The sequence below is a fragment of the Leiobunum rupestre genome, chromosome 7, assembly GCF_980474605.1.
Source record: "Leiobunum rupestre chromosome 7, qqLeiRupe1.1.hap1, whole genome shotgun sequence".
In the NCBI taxonomy this organism is placed as follows: Eukaryota; Metazoa; Arthropoda; class Arachnida; order Opiliones; family Sclerosomatidae; genus Leiobunum; species Leiobunum rupestre.
In genome coordinates, this window is record NC_143390.1 from 34,937,278 (window position 1) to 34,960,305 (window position 23,028).

A 23,028-nucleotide genomic window follows, 5' to 3' on the forward strand; every position below is an offset into this window, starting at 1 on the left:
AATAATTAAGATTGCATTTTAATACAACTCTCATTTCAAACATAGTATCGGACAATTTGTGACTCTTCGGTAGATTTGTCATGCTAGCAAAAGAAAAAAGCCGATCAACTGCTGCTGACGATGGTAAGGGTGTATTGTATTTAATGAAAACATGTTTTATTTCAGGGTATCTGCTGAGAATTTGGAGATCTTGACTGTCTTCTGCGAAAAAATGCAACATTAAAAGTTCGGCTTTGGTCAACGGAGCATCGGAGAAGAGCCGGTTTGTTTCCGTCGTAGTTAATTAAAGACATTTCGACGGTCGCATTATTAAAAAACAAACTAAGAAAACACATACTCGAGAGCGACAATGCCTGTTCTAGCTAAATCTAACTTCATTTCTTTATTTAATATCCTATTAAAGTGTAACGGATTATTGTTGTTAGTGATTTGTTGGTTCTTTCTAATGAAAAATATAACATCTAATGTTATTTTTTTCTGTTTTTGTGCAAAAATATCTTTTTAAAAAGTTTACAAATCAGTATTATATTTCTTTATTATAAATTTTGTTTTTGTGTTTTGTTGAAATTTTTTTTATCTAAATTATACATTCCAAAATATTTTTCGCTACAAATGTATTCTATTTTACTAAAGTGTTAAATTGTACAAAAATTTTTTTTTAAAACTTTACAAAAAGGGCTATAAGTCACTGTTGACTTGGCCCTTGCAACTCTCAACAATGTAAAATCAAATAATAAACAATAAACGAACTTGAACTTGAACTTGAATTATCTGAGTCCGAGTGGGTGTCGAAATTGAAAAACATATTTTCTTGATTCAACTTTTTTGTTGCCACTGTTACGGTTGCTAGTTCATTTTCATTCAATTGTTTATAAGTGCAAGTTTTGTAAATTTGTAGAATTTTATAAACAAGTCAACCATTTGTTTTTAAAGCGCGGATAAGATAAAGCAGCAATAGCTGTTTTTTCCGCTTCTGGAGTGCTGACGTCATACATTTTTTCAAATCTCTTTTCCACACTCTGTCTGTATGCTTGGCGTAGGGCACTATGATGATAGGCCCCCGGTGGTATGGTCTGACACACTGTCTGTATGCCTTGCAAAAAGAGAAATTGTTTTTCTTTTCAATTTTCTGTAGCTTTTTTCTTAACGCCATAAGGCATGGCAGTACTATCCCATAATAATTGTTGGTTTCACCATGCATGATGTCGAGGGCCTCTGCTACTGGTGCGGCACAGGTCAGGTACTCTTGTATATAGTCATATTCGTTGTCTTTGATGGCATTTTTGATATTTAATGATCTATGTAATAGTAAGATTTTTTCTTTAACACTGGAAATTTGCTGGAGCGCATCAAACAAACTATTTTATCTGGTCTCACCAGGTGTGTTGTAAAACATCTCGAATTATTTCACCAGATTTTGGTCGTCCTGCAGCCTTCCTTAAAACTTTATTCGCGTCCGTAGTCGCGCACAGGCTTAATATATGTGCAGAGCATCGTAGGTGTGTAGGAAGTAAATGAATATCTTCAGAATATATGTTGAATCCCATTCTGATTCCTCCTCTTTAGCCTCTGATTCAGAAGTGACGTGAGTCATGTATACTTTTATCAACGACAATAAGATTAATATTGGTTAATTTCACACCGAACATTTTGAAAGCTTTCACAAAATTGCTACTATTATCCGTCACCGATGCAACAATTTTATTCACATTTAGTTCAAAATCGGAATAAATTTCTAGTATAATTTCAAATATTCGATCGTAGCTATGGGTGCCTTTGAATGTCTGACAGGCTAACGCCACCGACATTCTGCATAGATCATTTACTGGACCAAATATCTAATGTTGTGCACACATAGTCTACTTCTTTTAATTCATATTTTATCTTCGTCGTTTGCTTTTCATAATGGTTTTATATAAAACACTGAAAAAGGGTTTGAATTACTACCCAACACTTACTATCTAAGTTAATCTTTAATTTAATCTTCCTTTCGCACTAGAAACAGGATGTTTCTAATGCAGTTAAATGCATATTTATTAACTTTTTTAAATGGTAAAAATCAGTGGTACCAATGCCCCCTTTGCCCCACCCGAAAGATATTCCTGTACATGTGATACATTGCCTATTGAATATATAATGTTTTTTTTAGGATCCGCTTAATTTAGTAGTAGTTACGGTATATCGACATCTTTTAAGGCTTAAAAAACCTACACCCAATAATTCGCCACTTGTTTTTTTAAATATTTATATTTAAATATTTTTGAAAATGACAGCTTTGAAAATAACACTGGTGGTATGATAAATAACTACACTGGTGGTAAGAGAAAAACCCACGCTGGTGGTAAGAGATATAATATTGATAGTCATACGAGAAATGTGCTCAGTAGTTTAAATTCTAATAATTTTAATAATAATGGGAATTTTGGATGGCTGTAACGTAACTTACGTGACTTTTACACGCACCCTTCTATTCGCAATAAAGGATTGATCGCACCATGGCTAACTTACCTATTCTGCCGTTACAATTAAGTTCGTCCCGGGTGAAACGCGTATCGTTCACTATTGGAGATAGCGTAGCTGCTGGTCTAGAAAATGGTAAGCTTACAACTATAATTAAATTTAGATTTAAATGGTTATACCAGGGTTTAATAGGGCGAAACAAACAGTAATTAAACACTCAAACATAAAATAAATAACGCAACATAAACAATTTCCCATACATCAATTCCCACAATATTTACATTAAAAGTCAACGGTTTTTATACCTCGTCATCGTCCACTTGCCTTGGTTCACTGCGACAGCGCACTCATTGGAGATCTTGTTGGACGCAGTTGGATCACACGCTCACGCACCAGCGTTACCTGCCCGCGCAACAGCTTGGGCCGACGCACGGTCGGATCCTCTGACTCAGCGAGTTAGATTTTACGCGAGTCCGCATCTAACTTTAGTCGGAGACCGAGCGCAACTGATATAATACCACTTAGGGCACAGGTTATGTCATTTGACGCGATCGTCGTAGGCAAGGTTTCAGCTCCGAGTAGAAGTCAAGGTCCAAGCGTGACTTAGGAAAAGCTTAGGGTTATCGGCTCTCAGCTTAGTTTTGTTCGAGCCTCCTGTCCATCAACGGAGCGTCTTTGGCGTCATTGTTTTCAATACCAAATCGTCGGCAAGGGGCTGAACTTTTATTACCCAATTGGTGAAGGGGTTACACCCCTTACACCTGGGACACACACGTGGAAAATCTCGTGGCATATGGGGAACACGCTATTATCGGTACACCTTCAACATTTGGAAAACATACGCGACACTTTTCAACATGTGCGATACATTTATAAATCCGCTGGCAAACCATATTTAGAAAAGTTAAAGAAAGAACAAGTATTCGCGGGGTTAAGGAAAGATAAGGAGATGGCCACATGTGACATTCATTTTACGGTAGAAATACTTTAATATACAATGGCATTACTTTTTACGCACGGGGGGAAAAGACAGCAGCAGCTATCGCTTTAAGCGGACAATAGTGAACGACTTCGGTGCGGGAAGTGGGACCTCTAGGCCTACGGAGTCATCACTCCCCTACACACAATGGGAATCTTAGAATATGGAGTCAATTACTCCACTCGCGTCCCGCGCGAGCTTCGTAAACTACCCCACATGCGGAAACACTCCCTGGAGAAAAATTAACCGAATTCCACGGAATAATAATTAGGGTTTTTGAAATATATATAACGAGAGCTGCTAAGAACTTTTTAATGTAACGGCTAAATGCAATAAGTCCATTATTATTTTATGTTACATGGCTAGTTGTCGCAATTCTAGTGGTAATACAATGAACCAGGGCCGTTTATTTGTTCAGCAACAAATTTAACTAATGAAAAGAAAACGTACCAAAAAATTACCCTTCCACCCCTTAAAAAAACCAAACTGACTTTAGAAAATCAATTATCGATTGAGTGTGGTTAGTGTTCTATAACTAAGGCTATTTAAAATGTTACAGAAGCCAGGGATTTAGAAATGATTTTACATAATAAGAGAAATTCAGATGAATGGGTTTTTTAGATATTTCGTATATAAAAGAAAACAAGTTGGTAAGCCAAAATATACCTCTCCTCGGAAGAATTGTCCCTAGTGGTATTAATTTCTCGAGACGACCCTTAAAGATATTTCAGTATTTCAAAGTTATTTACTAAAAACTTAATCCTGGTTCAATCCCGCCCGGTAAAAAAATTTTATTTCATTTAAAATAATTGAGACGAAACGACCAATTTTAATTTATTCAGAATATCATAAGTTAAGTAGTTACAACAGTGAGTTTGACGTACTATAACAATGCACAATTGAATTAAACCCTTTTTACAGTACAAGTTTATCAGTTAAATATAATACGAAGCAAATTTTAATGAAAGAAATATCTACAGACGGTATTATAACGACCGTTCGCTTTTTGGTTTATAATTTTAACGGAATCGGGCCGATTTTAATTAAACGATACTTTATCGAAATTTTGTTAAAAGAATATTCCCTAAGGCCGCGCGATAAATTTACGAGGATAATTTCCCGTCGCCGTTATATCGAAAATTTATTTGATTCGGGATTGCCAGAACTGTAATGTTGTGGTAGAAAATAAAATGGCAACCGGAATTATGCAAAATTATAAATTCTTCTAAAATATATTTACAAGGTAAAAGCTTGGTCTGACCTTTATCAAAAACTGTGTCTGGCTATTGAAATAGGTAATTTTGATAATCTTCAGTGACTAATAAAGTACATTGCGGCGTTCAAGATAGGTTTACGGAATCTGACTCAGACATTAGACTAGTCTGATCTGCTTTCTAAGTATGGCAAGCAGCTAGTAAGTTGCTATAAAGAGATGTACGAGTTTCATGATTCGCATTGACATAGTTGTGAAAAGCTTTTTAAGAATAACAAGCTCAAATTTGTGGAAAATGTTTTGACACACATAATTTAGATAGCAACGAAGGGTTAATACTTTTAATTGCTCCCAGGCAATTCAAAGAGCCTCAAATAACAGTGGCAGATATTTTAAAGTTAATATTGCAGATGATGATATGGCAAAATCGGAAGGTAACGTTGGAGTTCGTTTTATGTTTGACAAAAAAGATTATGCGTGTTATGTACGCAGTATCTTAAATCGGGTAAAATACCGCCGAAATGTTTTCTTAATATCCTTCAAGTAGATCCCATGCTAAATGATATTTCTAAATTAAATTATATTGAGAAAATGCTAATACAGAAAGTAAAAGTGTTTCAAACTATTATTCGTCTACATACACTTTTGGGGAAAATATTGTTAACCATTCTGGATTAACGAGAGCCGTTAGTAGTGGTGCAGTTTATTTGCCTCTTCCCTTCACTGAAAATGTGGAAATGAATCCTAACCATTAACCTACTGATCATCAATTATTTATTATAGTGAATGGGCTGCCTACCAAGAATAAAACTGTTTGGCAATCAGTGGTGGTTATAAATTTAGTTAGGAATGCTTTACTAAAATTAAAAACGATTCACCCACTCTATAATAATCTTAATATTCCAAGAAATAATTTTGGCCAGAAAATTTTCATAGATGTAGACTGTGCACATATGAAATATAAATTTTCATTATACAATTCCAAAAACAATCCTGATAAAGTTGTTTAGAAATCACAGCGATCACGAGGAGGGATCAAAAATTTTAATTTAAAACAGGGATTTGGATTATGCTTAATTTCATTGTACAACTAAAAAATGTACAACAACATTGTATTGTACTCACGCGAAAATGTTTTTGAAAAATAAGTTAGTAGTACTTAAAAATTATTGTAAAGAAGTATAATTGGAGAAATATGTCTACGATTTGACTAAACAGTAAACATAGTGGAAAGAAATAAAATAAAATTGTAATGTATTGGTAAATGTTCATTAATATAGTTTTGGTATGAAAAGTGTCAATGTATGCTTTAAACTATTTCTTTTCATTGTATATTTCTATATGTTTAAATACGTTCATTTTAAATTGATTATCGTTTTGGCCCTTAGTTTTACACCGCTATCAAACTATTTTATACATACTCTTGTAACAATAATTATAAATTCAAATTGGTAACTAATTCATATTTAGTGTTCGTAATTCGAATTGAACTTATAACCCACGAAAATATAATTTATATATATATTATATGTAATATATAACTATAAAATTTATAAAACATTCCAAGAAATATATGCGTGTATTGTTCTTAAGAAGGGAGTAAAGAAGGTGATATATAGGTAGACCTGAGTCATTCGTTGCGGCCAAGAAGGGACAGGTATTTGAGAGGTTAATAAATAGTTTTAGATGTAAATTAATTCCAATAAATTTTATTTTTGGTGTTACACACATATGTTATTTACGAAGTTACCGTATACCTTTAAAATTGTGTAGTTTTGGAATATCGCCTTCTAGTGACCGACGCTGTATTTATATATCAAAATATACTAAAAACTATATAACCGTAATGGCAACCACAATTGTTTACTACCCGTAAACCGCGTATTTTATTAATAAAAAAACGTTAAAATTTTAACAAAGTGTACAACACCAATGTACAAATATCATCTTATGTATTGGTGTTTTCCTTATCAGTGTCTGATAACTTGGCAATGACCTGTAAGTAGGCCAGTCACCAACCTTATATTTGTCTTAATTAATGACCGAGAAATGCTCCATGGCTCTCTGTCTAGAGGGGCCAGGGATAAATTCTTCGGCCAGCCTTTAACCCTCGATCTCAAGTCAAAGCTGGAGTTGACGATCCAACAGGCCACGAACCAGGCCACGAGGGATGGGAAGAGCAGGTTAAGGCCCACTCAACCCATCTTTCGCACCCCCAAAATTATAGGAAACAATTTCCTGACGTTCAGTACAATGAAAGGTTACCACAAGCGACATCGCGTATAGAGTTCCTGAATTTATCTTCAATTCCCCTATGGTCCAAAAGCCAAAAAAACTAGTATGAAAGTTTTACATTGCGAGAATAGGAATCGACGTCACTCTGTACTATACACTGTCTGATTAATTTGCCTGGATAACGCTCCATTTTAACGTTGTGAAAGTGGTCCCAAAATACTCTTCGGTCGGCGCTTCAAGCAGTCACCAATTAATTAATGGATGAAGCTGTGACTTGGAATCTTCAAATCTCTTATGTGAATCGTGGCCAGTGATCGAGATAAAGCCCGACTCAAAATCTGTGATTTCCAAAGAGTAGTGCTTGCCTAAGTGCATTTCCGTCGTCGTCTTTTAAACTATGACTCCTTTCAATTGGCCTTCATTTACGCACTTGCATATGCGTGCCGCACTGCTGTTGCTATGGAACTCCAGTCGATTACATTGGCACACAAGCCCTAAGCTGTAAAAAGAGTATGGGTTGGCTTTAACGCCATAGTACGGTTAGAGAAATTTTAAAACGCGATCTTTTTATATCCATTCTTTAGCCCCCATGTTTATCTAGTAAAGATTGCAAACGAAATAATGCATTGTTTTTGTTTCCGTGGTTCGGGGGAAAATTACTGGATTTGGTCTTTTCAGTTTTTCAGTTTAGTTAAACACTTCCTAACTTCCTAAGGGCTAGCAAATTCTGCAAACTGTCAACATCAGGTACCTCAAAACTCGACGGAAAACAATTTTAAATTCTAAAATATATAGCTCATGTAACTTTATAAATAGGAAACTTCTATGGGCCCCATGCGTAGGTTAAACATTTGGTAACACTGTAGCGTATAACTGTGCGGAGCATAAGCTTTATGAAGAACTAGGGTTCAAAAGCTCACTGAATTTTTAAATGTTTTTAAAATAATTTTAATTTAGTATCCAAACCATTTTAGTCATTTAGTATCGCGTCTCTAATTTTATTTATAGTGAGAAAGGTTTTCACAAGAGCCCTTTCTCATCCACTCGCAGGCTCGATGCCTCGAACTCACTCATACGACATGAGGTACAAAGCCAAGTTTGCTCTTTTATGATATACGTTATTTTTGTTTTAGTCTCGACCAAACATAATTGCATCCTCGGAAAATATCTTGCGCTTTCAACTCAAAAAGTGCAGCCGGAATGTATAAATTAATAATAATATCTTAAAATTTAAAAACTATTTTACGTTTGAAAACAAATGATTTTTCTGGGAGTAAAGTCTGAAATAAGGGGAGAAACAACTAGGGGGACTGCAGATGCTCCGTTTGCCCCCCTCTGGGTTCCCATGTTAACCTATGTTGTCTCTAGGTAGTGACCCTCCATTGAAGCCTATTTTTCAGGTGTTGCGACTAATATTAAATGATTAAATATAATCAAATTATCTCAAATCATTTTGCTTATATTCTACGTGTCAGTGGTAGATTCGAATTCAAATTAAATATAGAGACACTTATGCCATCTAGCGGACACTGACGCAACCAAATTTACCTGTACACGCGTTTTTGTTTGTTTCAGTTTGTTGTAAAAAAGTCTTCGCTCAATCTCTAATGGCGAAGTCACTCTATTAAACATTCTTTTTGTATTAAATTGGTTTATTCTCTTTCACATATGTTGAGGTCTCGCTATTAGTAAATACTAACAGGTTATGGACCCAGGACTTTTCAAATACTCGTAAGAAGCTGAAATACGGTATTTAACCAGAGATGGGCAAAAATTGCGAGCGCTCAAATTTGAAAATAACCTAGTAATGAAGGAGCACTTAAAATTCGAAAGTCGGCGGTTCTTGTTCAGAGAGAGAGATAAACTGAGCAAGCTCTGGGCGAACGCAGAATAGTTTTTTTCACTGGCTGATAAATCACGGCGCGGTGAGCGAGATCGGCCGATCAACGGGCTAATCTTTTCACTTTTGAGCGATAATCCCTCTAGCGGCGCGGCAGTTTTTCAGTTGAAAGTGAATAGCGGCGCGTCGAGAAATATCTTCCCGATTGACGGAATTGGATGTTCAATTTTGAAAACTAGTAGAGGGCGAATCTTGATCACGCTGAGCAATGGCATGGTTTTTTTCTCGAATATCGTTCACCGGGAGGCGAACCTTCATTGAAAATATTTGGTTTTCTCATCGATTTGTCTATTATTTTTTTAATAAGTGGCCGTTCGAATAATTGTTTACACAACGATTTGTCTATGCTAAAATTGGAAATATCTAGGCGGTAATAGAAACATTACTGTTATATTTTAAATATTCAACACTTTATAATTATTAAGCGTAGTTCACACTGTACAATTAATTGGCCCACTTAATTGTATAGTGCGAACTGAGCTTAGAATACAGTGGCATATTTATTGGTTCTTTTTGTGATTGTTGTCGCCCCCCCCCCCCCAATTCGTCCCGGAAACGTTACAATGGTTAACTTGTTCTTTATCATTGTTCGGAATGAATCGGAACCAAGCTTTAACAATGCAAAATATACGATAAAAAATTTCTGGAAACAAAAATCTCATGTACAAAAAAATAAAGTAGCCTATGGACATGATTTTTAAAGTGCTTAATAACGCTATTACGGGATATCAAATGCCACCTAACGAAACCTTGAACTCCCAAAGGGAAGTTAATTTTGCCGCTAGGATTCACAGCTGACAAATTTTTGTTATCGGTTAATCACTGTTAATTTTTATTCCAAATATGCTAACATTACTTAAATGATAGCGTTGTTTTTCTTTTCGCCGATTATTCGTTGTTTGGATAAACTGTACCCTTTTCAGGGGCGGACTGACCCGGTAGGCAGGTGGGCGCTATACCACGGGGCCGCGACCACAATTACCTTTTAGTTCGACATGGGGCCGCTTGAAAAGCGATTTGGGGACCGCAAGTCAACAGTTCCCACCTCACAAAAATGGCTAGGCTAAAACGCTAGGCGCCACCACAGTCCCAAGTCAGCTAGCGACTTTTAATGCCTTATTTACAGGACTGGTGGCCGTGTAAAATTGTGTAGGAGTGTCGTTGCCACTAATCAACCGTACATTTTATATATAAAATCAATTTTAATTTAAAGTTTTACGGGGGTTCAGTTCCAGGTTACTCAATATCTACGGGAGGCGGAGGGAACTAATCGTCATTTTAGTATCGTATTATACAATATTGTAAAAACGTGGTACACACCGATGAAGTGGACAAGCATTATACTTTGCCACACATCTTAACCGACAGAAGTGTTTACAATTTTTTATGAAAAAGGGGACTATAATTAAATACAATCGATACTATAATTTGTTTTTAAAATATATTTACTGCGTTTATAAATCATAGCTTATGTAACTTATGAGTTAAATAACCTGTAATATGTTTAAAAAAATGCTTTAGCAAGTTGCGCTCCAAGATGTAATGATTGGTTTTATCGCACTTAATAATATCCTATTGATAGAAATATTCCAATAAAAGTCATCAATGGCGATGTCATCCAAGGGTTTATCTATTTGAATGAAAATAGACCTTCGTATTATCTACCAATTCAGATAAAAGAAAGCTCAATCGGAACATTTAATTTTATACGTAACACCTTTGACCCCTCTTATCTGTATGACGTTCAAACCATATAACGGTGCCTTGGGTATTAGCCTAGCTGATTATTATTATTTTATTATTTTTATAAACCGTCGCGTATGATCAGAATTCAATTATCAAGTTTATCTAATTAGTAGGTCTATCTGAAAAACTATATAAAAAAACAATTGTTCGTTGGGTAAATTATCCAATAAATAAAGTAGACATTCTATCAGATAAAAACAACATAACCTCTATCTCATTCGTTTTCGTAATATACTTGGTTTTCGCAAATGAACATTGCATCGGTTAATCTAATTTTTTTATCCGATTATCCGTTACGAGGTAGGCTACATAGTTTGGTAGAATTCACAGGTGACTTGTAAACTCAGTTCCCGGATAAACGGATTTTCAAACGGAAGCGTGGCAGCCTGGCAGGCACCTCTAAACTGCGAAGTACAAAATACAAAGTGGCCAAATGCCTTTACTGTGCGGCGTATAAGCAAAAGCAGAATTATATATTTCTTATCTGAAAAGTATACATCGCTCTATATTGTGACCATAGAGTAATTAAGTGCTTCGTACACGCGAGCAGTTTCAGTGATACAGGGAGTCCACTAAAAAACGACCCAGGGCGAATAACTCAAAATCGGTTTTAGCTAGGATTTTGAATTTTTCAGGTCACATAGCAGGCGTAGGGGGCATTGGACGATGAAAATTTCAAGGTCATTCAAAATCTATCTCGAGACTTGTAAAAATCCCTGAAGAAGGAGGAACAATTCCTCCGAAACGTAGGATTTTTTAAATAAATAAATTGTGAATTTTAAAACCGTTTAAAGTCTCTTTTCATTTAGTTTTTCACTATGTGCTTCTCTTCACTTCTAACTCGAGAACTATTGGGTTTAGAGATTTTGTTCCAATTAGAAAAGTGTGCGCTACCACATTCTACGTCTAATACGCTTTGATCCGATGTAAATTGACCAATAAGAAGCCGAGAAAACGAAGAAATAAACCTGGGTGGTCATCAAGCTAAAAATAACAAAGATTCCAACCAACCTGTTTTCGGCGTTCAATTTTTAAGCTCCCAATTGATGAAATTAAGTCAGTTCAAATTTATTTAGACATAAAATTTGATGGGGAAAAACTTTCACTACTCTACTTTGTCCCCTCTTGCTAAGTGGGTTCTGAAACTTTTGTTACCCTAGCAAAAGTAGTCTTGAGTTTATTAACGAACCAGCGTGGAATCTTTGTTATTTTTAGCTTGATGACCACCCAGTTTTCTTTCTTCGTTTTCTCATCTTCTTATTGGTCAATTTACATCGGGTCAAAGCTTATTAGAGGTAGAATGTGGTAGCACAAAATCTCTAAACCCAGTGGTTCTGAAGTGAGATTTTGAATGACCTTGAAGACATGGTTCAAGGACATTGAAATTTTCATGGGCGTGCTATGTTACATGAAAAATTCAAAATCATAGCTAAAACCGATTTTGAATTATTCGCCCTGGATCGTTTATTAGTGGACACCCCGTATAACAATGGTCGATGCCCCGTAAGATGCTTGTTATATAAAAATATTTTCAAACAATTCCTTCAAAATTTCAATTTGGTTCAAAACGTCACAAAGAAAAACGTTGTTCACGGGTTTACCTTCGATATTACTTAAATCCACAGCGGGGGCACCACCCTAGCTACTTTTCTTCGGGCATAAAGTTGTTGTTCACTCAGGATTCGAAGGTTTTCACCGTAAATAATAGGTTTTTTTACCATATTGTCCCAGACATCTTGTTTTTGCCCTGCTTTCGTAAAAACGTTGGCACGCGCCTGCTAATTACCCAGCCGTGGAGGTTTGTACGGTTCTAGCCCGCACCTAAAGTAATCCACGGGCGTAGCACTGTATGCCAACATACCCTTGTTAGGGCTAGAAAAGTCAAAGAAACAGTAGCCAGGGGTGCCATCGGAGAAGCTCGAGGGGGGGGGTGCAAATCAGAACGGTTAAACTTGAAGTATGTGCAAAACGAAGGACCCGTGAAAACCTCTGCACGGTCCTGGAGGGTGTCACACAGTGGCGGCTTAAGAAGGCTGGGTCCCCGGGGCGGCGGCAGTGTTTTGTGACACCCCCCCAGGACCGTGCAGAAGTTTTCACGTGTCTGTCTTCTTCAAGTTTAATCGTTCTGATTTGCACCCCCCCCCCCTCGAGCTTCTCCGATGGCACCCCCTGCTGCCCTGGTACCCGGGGCGGACCGCCCCCCCCCTTAGGCCGCCACTGGTGTCACAAAACATTGCCGCCCCGGGGACCCAGCCTTCTTAAGCCGCCACTGCAAAGAATGTACTGCATCAATAGCCTTCATAAATTTTAGGAATCAGAGCCCAAGAAATTGGACATTGCCAAATTTACTGTGTTCGGTGGTTTCGCTTTGTGTGGTAGATATTTTGTTAAAATTAGGTCCGATAACGGCCCAAAAAAATTAATAGGTTAAGATTTAGCGAACCTATATTTTCCGTTATATCAGTTAATATTAATTTTAAGTATGGTTTTCGGGGTAATTTACGTGGTTTTATATTTTCGCCTAAAAGTCGAAATAACGATTTTCATAAAAGTTATGTTTTTGAAGAGTTGTGGTTTCCATATAACCTAGTTTTGCAATTACGTTGCGTAATTATAAATCTAATTTTTGGAGCAGTATACAAACCCCCGCAACTTCCAACATTGTCAATCCGTGTGTTTACAGAGGTTTATACGCGAGTTTTCTGTTCGCATTTTTCAAAGCTGTTTTCACACTCGAACAGTTGCGTACCTAGACCCTTTGACGCTCGGGGCGCATCACGAATTTGCCGCCCTCCCAATTTCCAAAAGTGTCATCGTTTAATCGTTAAAAACAGTAAAAACTTCAATACAAGACACTGTAACGAATAATGGGGTTCTAAAGGCTAGTAACCTTGCTTTATTATCTACAAATTATTGGAAATATTACAGCAAAAGTACAAAAACACTGAATACGCAATCATTCTTGCCAAATGAACAAAAAGCTAGTCTCACTACGAGAAAAGGATAAACTTTAACCATTACTAAAATCAGGCAATTTTCTTTACTTGAATGAAAAATGTCGCCCTATAGAAAATGAAGCCCGGGGCGGACAGCCCCCTCCGCCCTCCCTTAGGTACGCCACTGCACTTGACGGAAAATTAGCAACGTAAAGTTGAGCGTTAACGGTATATCGAATGTATATTATTGCTAATTGTATTTCCCTCAATTAAGTTTGGTTGGCTGTTTTATTAATAACTGTTTTATTAATAATTTGTATTATCATTATTACTATGTTTTTTTAAGTCATTCTGTAATGAAGTAAACTTAATTTTGTATAAGAGGGCTATAAGTCGCACTAAGACTTGGCCCTCTAACCTCTTTCCATTACGCTTAAAAAAAAATAAAAAAAAATTTAATTTGAATTTGAATTTGATACAAAATTCCGCGCGGCGTTTATCGTAGACACTCCGTCGAGTGTGAAACCAGCTTAAGTCGTATGCCTCGGTTTCAACGTATGACCAGAGTTAACAAATAAGTGTAACACTTTTCGGAGCAGTATACGTTGCTTCCAACGTATAATCCGACATAACAAATATAAGTGTGACACTTATCGGAGCAGTACGCACGTCGCTCTCAACGTGTGACGAAAAGTAACAAATAAGTGTGACACTGATTTTAATCGGGTTTTCGACAGGATTGTGTGTATTCTAACTGTCGTACGTCTTGTTTCAAAACGAAGGGCTTTGGAAATATCAGCCTGCATAAGCAATTAAGGGGTCGGCCTTATTAGGCCCGCGGGCTTTGACGGATTTCGGGTGGCCAACCCCAATAATCCCTAAAAAATCGGAAGAAAAGCACTTCGGTACTATTATGTTGAAATACGCTTACGTGATATATTTAGTTATATAGCAAAGAACAAAAACCGTACGTGACGGTACCATGGTCACATTAGGACAACACGAACTTTCAGGACAAATAGTGGTTTCCCTAAGAGATGTAGATTGGCGTTGTTTAATTTATTTTAGTTACTTGCAAAATGATATTTCTTCAATTGTCTGATTTTTTTCTTTTCGTTGAATAAAGAATTGATATGAACTTGGTTCCCGATTCTATATGTTAAGTTAAGAAGAAACCACCTATGGACTGTGAGAAGGATGATAAAATACGCGAAAAGGTAGATTAGTCCATAAGTAAAAGGGATTATAAAGCTAAATCCTAAACAAATTTGAAGAAATTAAAAAACTTACTAATAACTCGTACCAATAGGTCTTCGAGCAAACTCGGATCAAATATATTTTCGAGTAATAAACTAAATTAAAAATAAATAAATAAAAAAATAAAAAATAATAAGGGGTGTTGGAATGCTGTTGATCCTGGATTTAATGTAGAAGACCTAACATCGGCCCAGACTGCACTGGACCACAAGGCCAAAGCTATATTTTTTTATGATTGTTAACGATGAAAGCTTAGACGACATTGCCGATTGTAACCAAGCTTTTACTAAAGGATTTCGTTCTTACTGAGAAGAAACCTACCGAATCCATTGGAGAATATTTAACACGACGTAGTGCCTTATATCACAAGGTGCGAAATGCGTGGGCTGGTTTTGCTGTACTAGGCCTACCAAAAGAGTATGAATTTGTATCACGCAGTCTCCGCATAGATGACGATGATTTGACGATATCAACATTAAAATCTAAACTATTAGAGGAAGAGCGGAGACTAGATTTTGCCAATTCGTTCGCAGATGACAAACAAGGTGCTACAAGCAAAGCCCTTGCAACCCAAAGTCATAGTAGAAACGGCGGTCGGTATCGCAATTTCAGAGGCGTAAAGAGAGGAGGTTTTACACCTCAAAGTTACAACGGGACGGATGGGTCATGCGGTAGAAGACAATCCACACGATCTAAAGTACCATCAAAAGACGACAGTCGTGATTTCTCTGATAGACGTTGTTTCCGATGTCTCGAATTTGGCCACATTGCCAATTCTTGCCCATATCAAACTCAAGTTCAAGTTGATGCTACTGAAAAGAATCCAACAGCTTCGACATCTAGGAAGAATTTGGTCTCGAGCGTTTCGTATAGAGAAGCTAACCGTAGTGAAGTGAACACCGCTCGTCTATGTCACAAAGCCTTACGGGCAACTAGAACGAAAAATCACGATGGACGACATTCTGGTGTATGGGTCATGGATAGTGGCGCCTCAGACCACATGACGTCGTTCCGTGATAAATTTGTCACTTTCCACGAAGAACTTATTACGGTTGAAGTTGCTGGTGGTGGAACATTAAACGCGACAGGAAGAGGAAATGTTCACGTAATCTTAGCCGACGACTGTGGCGGCTGGAAGCTAACTTTGAGCAACACACTCTACGTACCTGACCTTGGAGGCAATTTACTGTCAGCGTCCCAAATGGTTCTGCGGTAGAACGCTCACCTGTCGTGCAAGAGGGCTCGGGTTCGAATACCGGCCGATTAAAAAATTATACGACACCCAATGACAAAAAGAGGGCGCTTTTGGAAAAACCTTTTCCCTGATTCTAAGAAACTGGGTACGCAGTGATTACCCTTTGCCCCAAAAATGCGAACGCGTTCGCAGGCCTGACAGACAGACCCACAGACAGACAGACAGACACGATGGTTGTACAAAGTCCCCTCGGAGAGGTAAAAAGTGAGAAGAGGAACCGTATCCCCGGACCGAAAGAAAAGGGTGATCTTAAACACACTGCTCCGGATGACCTTATAAAAGGGACATAGTTTTCGCACCGGTCGCAATCTATGAATGTCTCCAGCCAATTGAGCAGTTATCGCCTTATCATGGTTTTCCTCTGCCCATCACCACCACGACACCTCGTAGACGATAGTAGTAGCCTCATCGTATCTCCAACGTCTCAAGCCTTCAACTCGTCTCTTCAACTCTACGAAGTCTCTCCTCGCATCTACATTATTCATTTATTTTCAAGTCTCGAGACCAACGATAATCAAGAATAGTGATGAGTACTTTTTATATGGCGCAATTAGTGTACATAGTAGACCGCGTATTTTTAGTAGTCTGGCATTGGTCGAGTGCATGCTGCATGTAGTTATTTTGCGGGTCATGTAAATTAATCTAGTAGTATATATTTAGTAGCGGTATTGTTTGGTTTTTATTAAGTAGTTCGATTCGATATGTTTGTCTAATAGTGAATTTAGTAGCTAATCATTTAATCAGAATTGGGGTATTGCAAAAACTTGTCCTTATAAATAATAATAATTCATTAGCGTCCTTACGAACCATTTTAATCTAGTAGCATAGTAGTAGTATATGTCAACGCTAGGCACCTATAGGCCTCTATTAGTAGTAGAAAAGCGTTACAAGACATACAAGCTGAACCTTTCTTTGCTGGTTGTTCACCCTTTATGAAATTTATTAGTTACTAAATTACCTAAAATTATCTGTCTACGGAAAAAAACAGCAATTATTGTCTTTTCAATAAATAAAAATGTTGCAGCATGTTGAGTACTTAGGAACTAACAATTGGTTTAAATCCATTTTTACACCCCAAAATATGATCGTCAAAATTTTGACTTCAAGGATATCATAAGCAAGCAAAAAGTTAATATATACAGTCCATAAAATTAAAGACGCTCTGTAATAAAACTAGAAAATATTTCATTTTGAATTTCAAATAGTTTATTTCCGAGTATTAAACAATACCAGGAAAGCGATGCCACAATTTAGCAATGTCCGTTCCTCGAAATTTTTCGTGCAATTTCTGGATTAACCTCTGCTCTTGTTCGGGAGAAAAATAGTTCTTCCAATCTCCAACAATTCCCTTACGGAAAAAGGTAGAGAAATTCTCGTCGTCGTATTGGAACTTTGATGGGTTGGCCTTCATTTTATTGAAATCAGTTATTTTTAGCACCTTTAAAAAAGAAATTATTTGATAGATTCAATGATTACAAGTATATGCTACGGTAAATGCGTCCTGATTTAAAAAAATAACTAGTTAACATATCTTTCTATAGCAGTTTATGCTTTCTGTTGAAGTTATCAATATGTTTCCTGGAAAATGTGACCAATTTCAAAGATTTAAAATTTATGAAACAGATCCCAGAAGAATTTTCTAAAAATTATATTAATCACTTAGACCCAAGGACAAGTGATTACGGTTAAATATTCTAAGCTTTCAATTCACACTGGACTCAACACAAGTGAGTTTCTACAAGTTGTTTAAATATTGAATTCATAATCCTCAGGCAAAGAGCCAGAAGCTTTAGACAACAATGTTTGCATATATGAACTGTTTTAGCCTATAAATTTGTTTTCGACCGGAAAAGCATTCTAATTTTAAAACTGAAGCTAGACTAAAAATATAACTTGTACAATTTCTTCATTAACGAGGGCATAAAAGAAAGTTCAGTGAATCCTTAATTTACTTTGTCAATGTTATCCTTGTTTTTCACGATTTCAGCCGCGTCGCCTCCCAGAAACTCTCCGATTCGAAGGATGACCGCTGGCGTATCAAGTTTCAATTGCTCGTAAGTCAGTAGGAGGAAATTAGGGTCGTCATGATGTGGCCAAAAAGAGAGCATGTGGTCGAAATAGTCGTTGTTGTCCAGTTCTCCTTCCATGAAGCACTCGAAAAAGTCGTCGAAGGTGCCGTCCTCGAATTTATAGTCCGTCACGAACCCTTTCGTGTGGTGGTAAAACGAAACGCAACAATCTTTCGGATTTCTAGCTGCGTAGATGTACTTGGCCTTCGGGCTGTATTTTATTATGTAGCGTGGCATGTGCGTCTTAAGTTGTCTGTTGAAAAATGCATTAAACATTAGCTATGGCTAATTAATGATTCATTAGAAAGAGCAAACATTTTATAGCAAGTACAGGAAATTTCATCAAGCTCGGTTAAGTGGTCTTGGAATTATTATAAAAAGAAGTCGAAATGGTGGAAATCGAGTTTTTCGGCGAATTTCTGGACTTCTAAAATTTTTCTCGGCACCCATGACGTCAGAAAATGCGAAGCGTATCATTGGCTAATTGTCTGTAATACATTTATTTACATCTGTGATTAAAAGCAGGTTGATTTAACACCCAGGAAAAAGTCCTACGCAGTAGTAATTGAAATAGGCATACACAAGCCTGTAGAAGAAAAACGATATGAAACCGAAGGTTCCTTTTAAATTCCTCTTAAAACGTCGTTCGCGTAGCGCACGCGTAATTTTTTTTATTTCGATAATAAGCCTAATATTATGATTAAAAACCTCTGGTTTGAAAACTTCTACAAGTAAACAGAATCCCTCCACTTTAGTTCCTTCTATTTTCGGAAAAAAAACTACAGCTTTGATTTGCCCCAAATTGCTCGTGCTACGGAGGAGAGAAATTCCTCGAAAATTTCAGGATTTTGGGTAGCGAAAAAGTTCGGTTTCGGAAATTGTTAGGCTCGGAAATTTGTTTCGACAATGACATTTTTGGAAAGAGAACGTCCAAAACAAGCCGGCATTCATTCGTTTTTATAACTAACTCGTACCCAATAGGTCTTCGAGCAAAAAACGCGAAACTCGGATCAAATAGATCTTCGAGTAATAAACTAAATTAAAATTAAATAAAATAGCCAGAATTTCTTAGTGTTAAGTTTTTTAATTTCTTCAAATTTGTTTAGGATTTAGCTATATTATCCCTTTTAATTATGGACTAATCTACTTTTTCGCGTATTTTATCACCGTGGATAAACCACATTCGATAATATTTAATGAAATCGCCATAACCACGTTCTCGTTTTCGTCTTGGGGTGCTTAGTGGCGTAAACAAAGGGAGTAGACATTCCTTGCTCAATTTTTCTCTGACATATATATAACAAAGAGCCGTATTTCGAGACACATTTCCTTACCAATGTTCCCTCTTCATAATTTTACAAAGTAGGAAATTCCTCCATCGGAAATCTCGTCAGGAAAATTTGGGACAAAATTTAACGAAACATTTTAAACCATAGGCCCCTACATGTTTTTGGCTGATGTAGGCTATAGTTAAATTAACTGATATCGGCAGCTATACTTGGAAAGCCATAATTTCTATACAGTATTGAAGAGCATAAATATGGTCGAAACCGGTCAACTGTTGGATTATCTGCACCGAAACTTGGAATTAATGTTTAGTTATCCTAACGTCGGTTTCGACGGGCGGCGTTTCATTCGACTGCTTTCAAAAATTAGAGGTTTCATGATCTTTCTGCAATTTCTGGGAGCTCTCCTAACTAAGCCAGAATTCTGCATCGTACTTATAAGCACCAACTAATGTTGGAAAATCTGTCTGAAATTTCATTTAAGTTTATTATATAATTTTTTATCCGAGTATAAAACGGTGAATTTCCCTTTAATAGCGCCGTGAAATTTTTACCTTTGGAAAATGAAACCAAAATATTCTAAAGTGGTACGACCAACCTGGGAGATGGAAATCTTTCACAGTCTTTTCCTTCGAATTCCAAAAATGGTATTTCGGTGTGCAGTTTCTTGCCGTCGGGGACTTCTTGCAGATTATGTGTTAGTGCGTAAACAATGTGCATTATCCACGTATTTCCGCATTTAGGGTAGCCGACGAATATCAGGTCGCCTTCCGACGGTTCATACTCTCTTGTGTACCTGAAACTTGATTCGGGAAACGTCAAGGGCAAACGAATACCGTCGTACACCGCGTACGATGGCTTCTTCCTCGGTGATGACATTTTCTATCTGAAAACGCGATTATAGTTAAAATGGGAATTCATATCTACTTTTAGGTATGACTATCCCGTTAAAATATCAGGTAACAAAATCCTCCACATAACAAACACGTAGTGCTCGGAATTGTTTATTCATTATCCACAAATTTTCCGATTTATTTAAAAAACTTATTTAATTATGTTTTTTACGCAACCAAGCATTTATTTGAATAACAGTGGTATTTATTTAAATAATTGTTTGTTTTATTTAAATAATAGGCTTATTCACTTTCGATTATTTAAACATTTTAAAATTTTTATTCAACTATTGGTTATTTAAATAAATATTATTTAAATATCGCCGAGCTTATTTTATTCATGGATAAAAATTAATCGAATGCCGAGCACTACACCCACGCCCCTTAACTTATACTGTTCTGCACTATTTACGCTCTGAAATCAATAAAATGTGTAGGATAAAATAAACCAAATCTGTGTTATTTAAAAAAGTTATCTCTGATACTAAAAAGCAAATTCTTCGATTACCAAAAATAGTTCAATTCTGTGATCACCAAAAATAATTCAATTCTGTAATCACCAAAAATAAAACAATAATAGGATAGTAAAAATCTATCCGAGGGTGATTAAAATAAATCGATCTGGGGATACTAAAATGTAAATCGGTCCAGGGATAACAAAATATAAATCGATCTTAGGATAATAAAATATATATCGATCATGGGATAATAAAATATAAATCGATCATGGGATAGTGAAAATGGCTGCGTTTAACGTCATCTTATCATTCAGGGTCAACGACATTGGTTCTTTGACGGCTGGCTTATAGTTTTGCTGGCTAATTTAAGTTAGATTAAATTTCATTCAAATAAGTTTAGTGTAGGTGAACACTAGAGAAAACGTAATTACGTCACGTTATTTGAAGTGAATAAAAAAATTAAGTATTTCCTTTCGCTTACCCCATTTCGATAAGCACGGTGATGTTATTTCAAATTGTTGAGTGTGTGTTGTTTCAAGCGTATAAGCAGTTTTACCAAAGAAAAATTAAATTCATCGAGATAATCAAACGGTATAAACACTTATCGTACAAAATATCTTAAAAAGCAAGCTAGGTGTATCGTTAAGAAACCTAAGCCTGGGAAGCTTATCAAAACAAATTCAAAACTTCCGTAAGTACGAAGAACTTTTCTGGAAAAATTACATTGTTTTGCCATAAGATTTTCTATCAATAGAAATTGAGAACCACTGCTACCTTTAGTCACACGTTTGGATAAGTGGTTAATAAGTAGATATAGCTATGAAGGAGTTGTAGGGGGTCAGTTGAGAAGTATGCCTGTTTTTCCCCATTTTCCTACGATGAGTGAAAAGAGCGCCAGAGAGCTTCAAAGTGTGGCCGACTAGCTCCTGGAAGTGGGCTGTAACAAGCATAAGACCAAGCAGGAGGGAAACGCGAACATTAAGGTTTGGGTTCGTGTGATAGGTAAAAAAGGGCTTAGTAAACAAATCGAGATAAAAGAGTAAACTTAAACAGTGTTTTCAAAAAAAAATAACCTGAATCTGACAATACTTATATCTCTTTAGGTTAGCTGCGAATTTTGTTTGCTGTTTCTCTTAACCTAAAATGAAGGACGTTTTGATGTGTGGCTTTTACAGGGTTCCGAATTGGTATTTAACCGGAAGTTAATAATGTGGTAAATAATATATTTCCATGTGTTATTTAAAGTAACTAAAACTTAAAACTACATTTATTTTGATAAACATATAATATTTAGAACAAACTTGTAGTGTAATTAAAATAAAGATTTTGATCTTCTAAAGTTAATATTTTTATTTTTAAAATATTTTCTTTATTTCACATATTATTATACAATATTTACCAGTGGTATGTACAATACTTCAAAAACGTGCTATTTTTGCAAAACTAGGCTTTTGGAAAATTGGGCATTAGGACAATTATTTTCAATTATGGACTCAAACTTTTATGGTATAAAAGCCGTTGCTAGAAATCTAATCATTTTTCAAGTTTATTACATATAGAAAACTTATTTATACTTTATTTTCTTTCACTCGCAAAATCTCTTTGAGAAGAGAGATATAATTGCATTCAAATAGTTTTAGAATTGACACCACACCTACACCTTGAACCGCGCTATTAGGCCATAATGTTTTCACCTTTACTTATGGTGCAAAGAATTTCGACGAAAAATATGCAGTAGCACAAAATGCATTCTGACCTTATTATAAAAACGCTCGCTGGCCTAGTTGCAAAATAGTTTAATATTGTACAACGAAACAAAAATGTTTAATAAAAATACACTTCCTTACCGTAAAATCCGAAGAAAGGGAAAACACGTGACTTAGCTTAACGGTATTATTCAAGAGAGAAGTATTCCCAACCACAATAAGGCGTTGTTCGGTGTGACACTGAACCCTTGGAAGATACAAGTGCGTTTCGTTTATCTCCGTTGAAACTGAAGCCTGTACACTTTTTGGCGCGGATTCAAGTATTGTCGACGAGGGAGTGGGTGGCCTTACCGTACTTGCGCTCTCTCTTTCACCCGCGAAACACCGAAAGTTGATTATCTCTAAATTCAACGTTATAAAGCTTATAGCGCCTTACATCAAAGTCTGATTTAAAATTAGATTTTATCTTTCATTGAAAATGTTTATATTCTACCGTATAGTTGTAAACGTTTAAAATTTTGAAATTATTATTCTTGATGACTTAGAAATCTTATTATTATCAAAGTACGATTTAAAATGAAAATACGTTGATTTCCCATCAGGTATAATTTATAGTTACAATCATTTAAATAACA

At 36.3% G+C, this 23,028-nt stretch overlaps 1 protein-coding gene across 1 annotated transcript; it reads right to left on the reverse strand.

Annotated features, from left to right (window-relative positions):
- Positions 1-17,164: 17,164 nt before the first annotated feature.
- On the reverse strand, positions 17,165-22,653 carry LOC149936098 (sulfotransferase ssu-1-like). Its single transcript, XM_090180641.1, has 4 exons — positions 22,535-22,653; positions 19,935-20,222; positions 17,934-18,303; positions 17,165-17,419 (listed from the first exon to the last, which is right to left on the reverse strand). The coding sequence occupies exons 2-4, from the start codon at positions 20,213-20,215 to the stop codon at positions 17,201-17,203; spliced, it is 870 nt and encodes a 289-aa protein (XP_090036767.1). The 5' UTR covers positions 20,216-20,222; positions 22,535-22,653; the 3' UTR covers positions 17,165-17,200.
- Between the last annotated feature and the right edge of the window lie 375 nt (positions 22,654-23,028).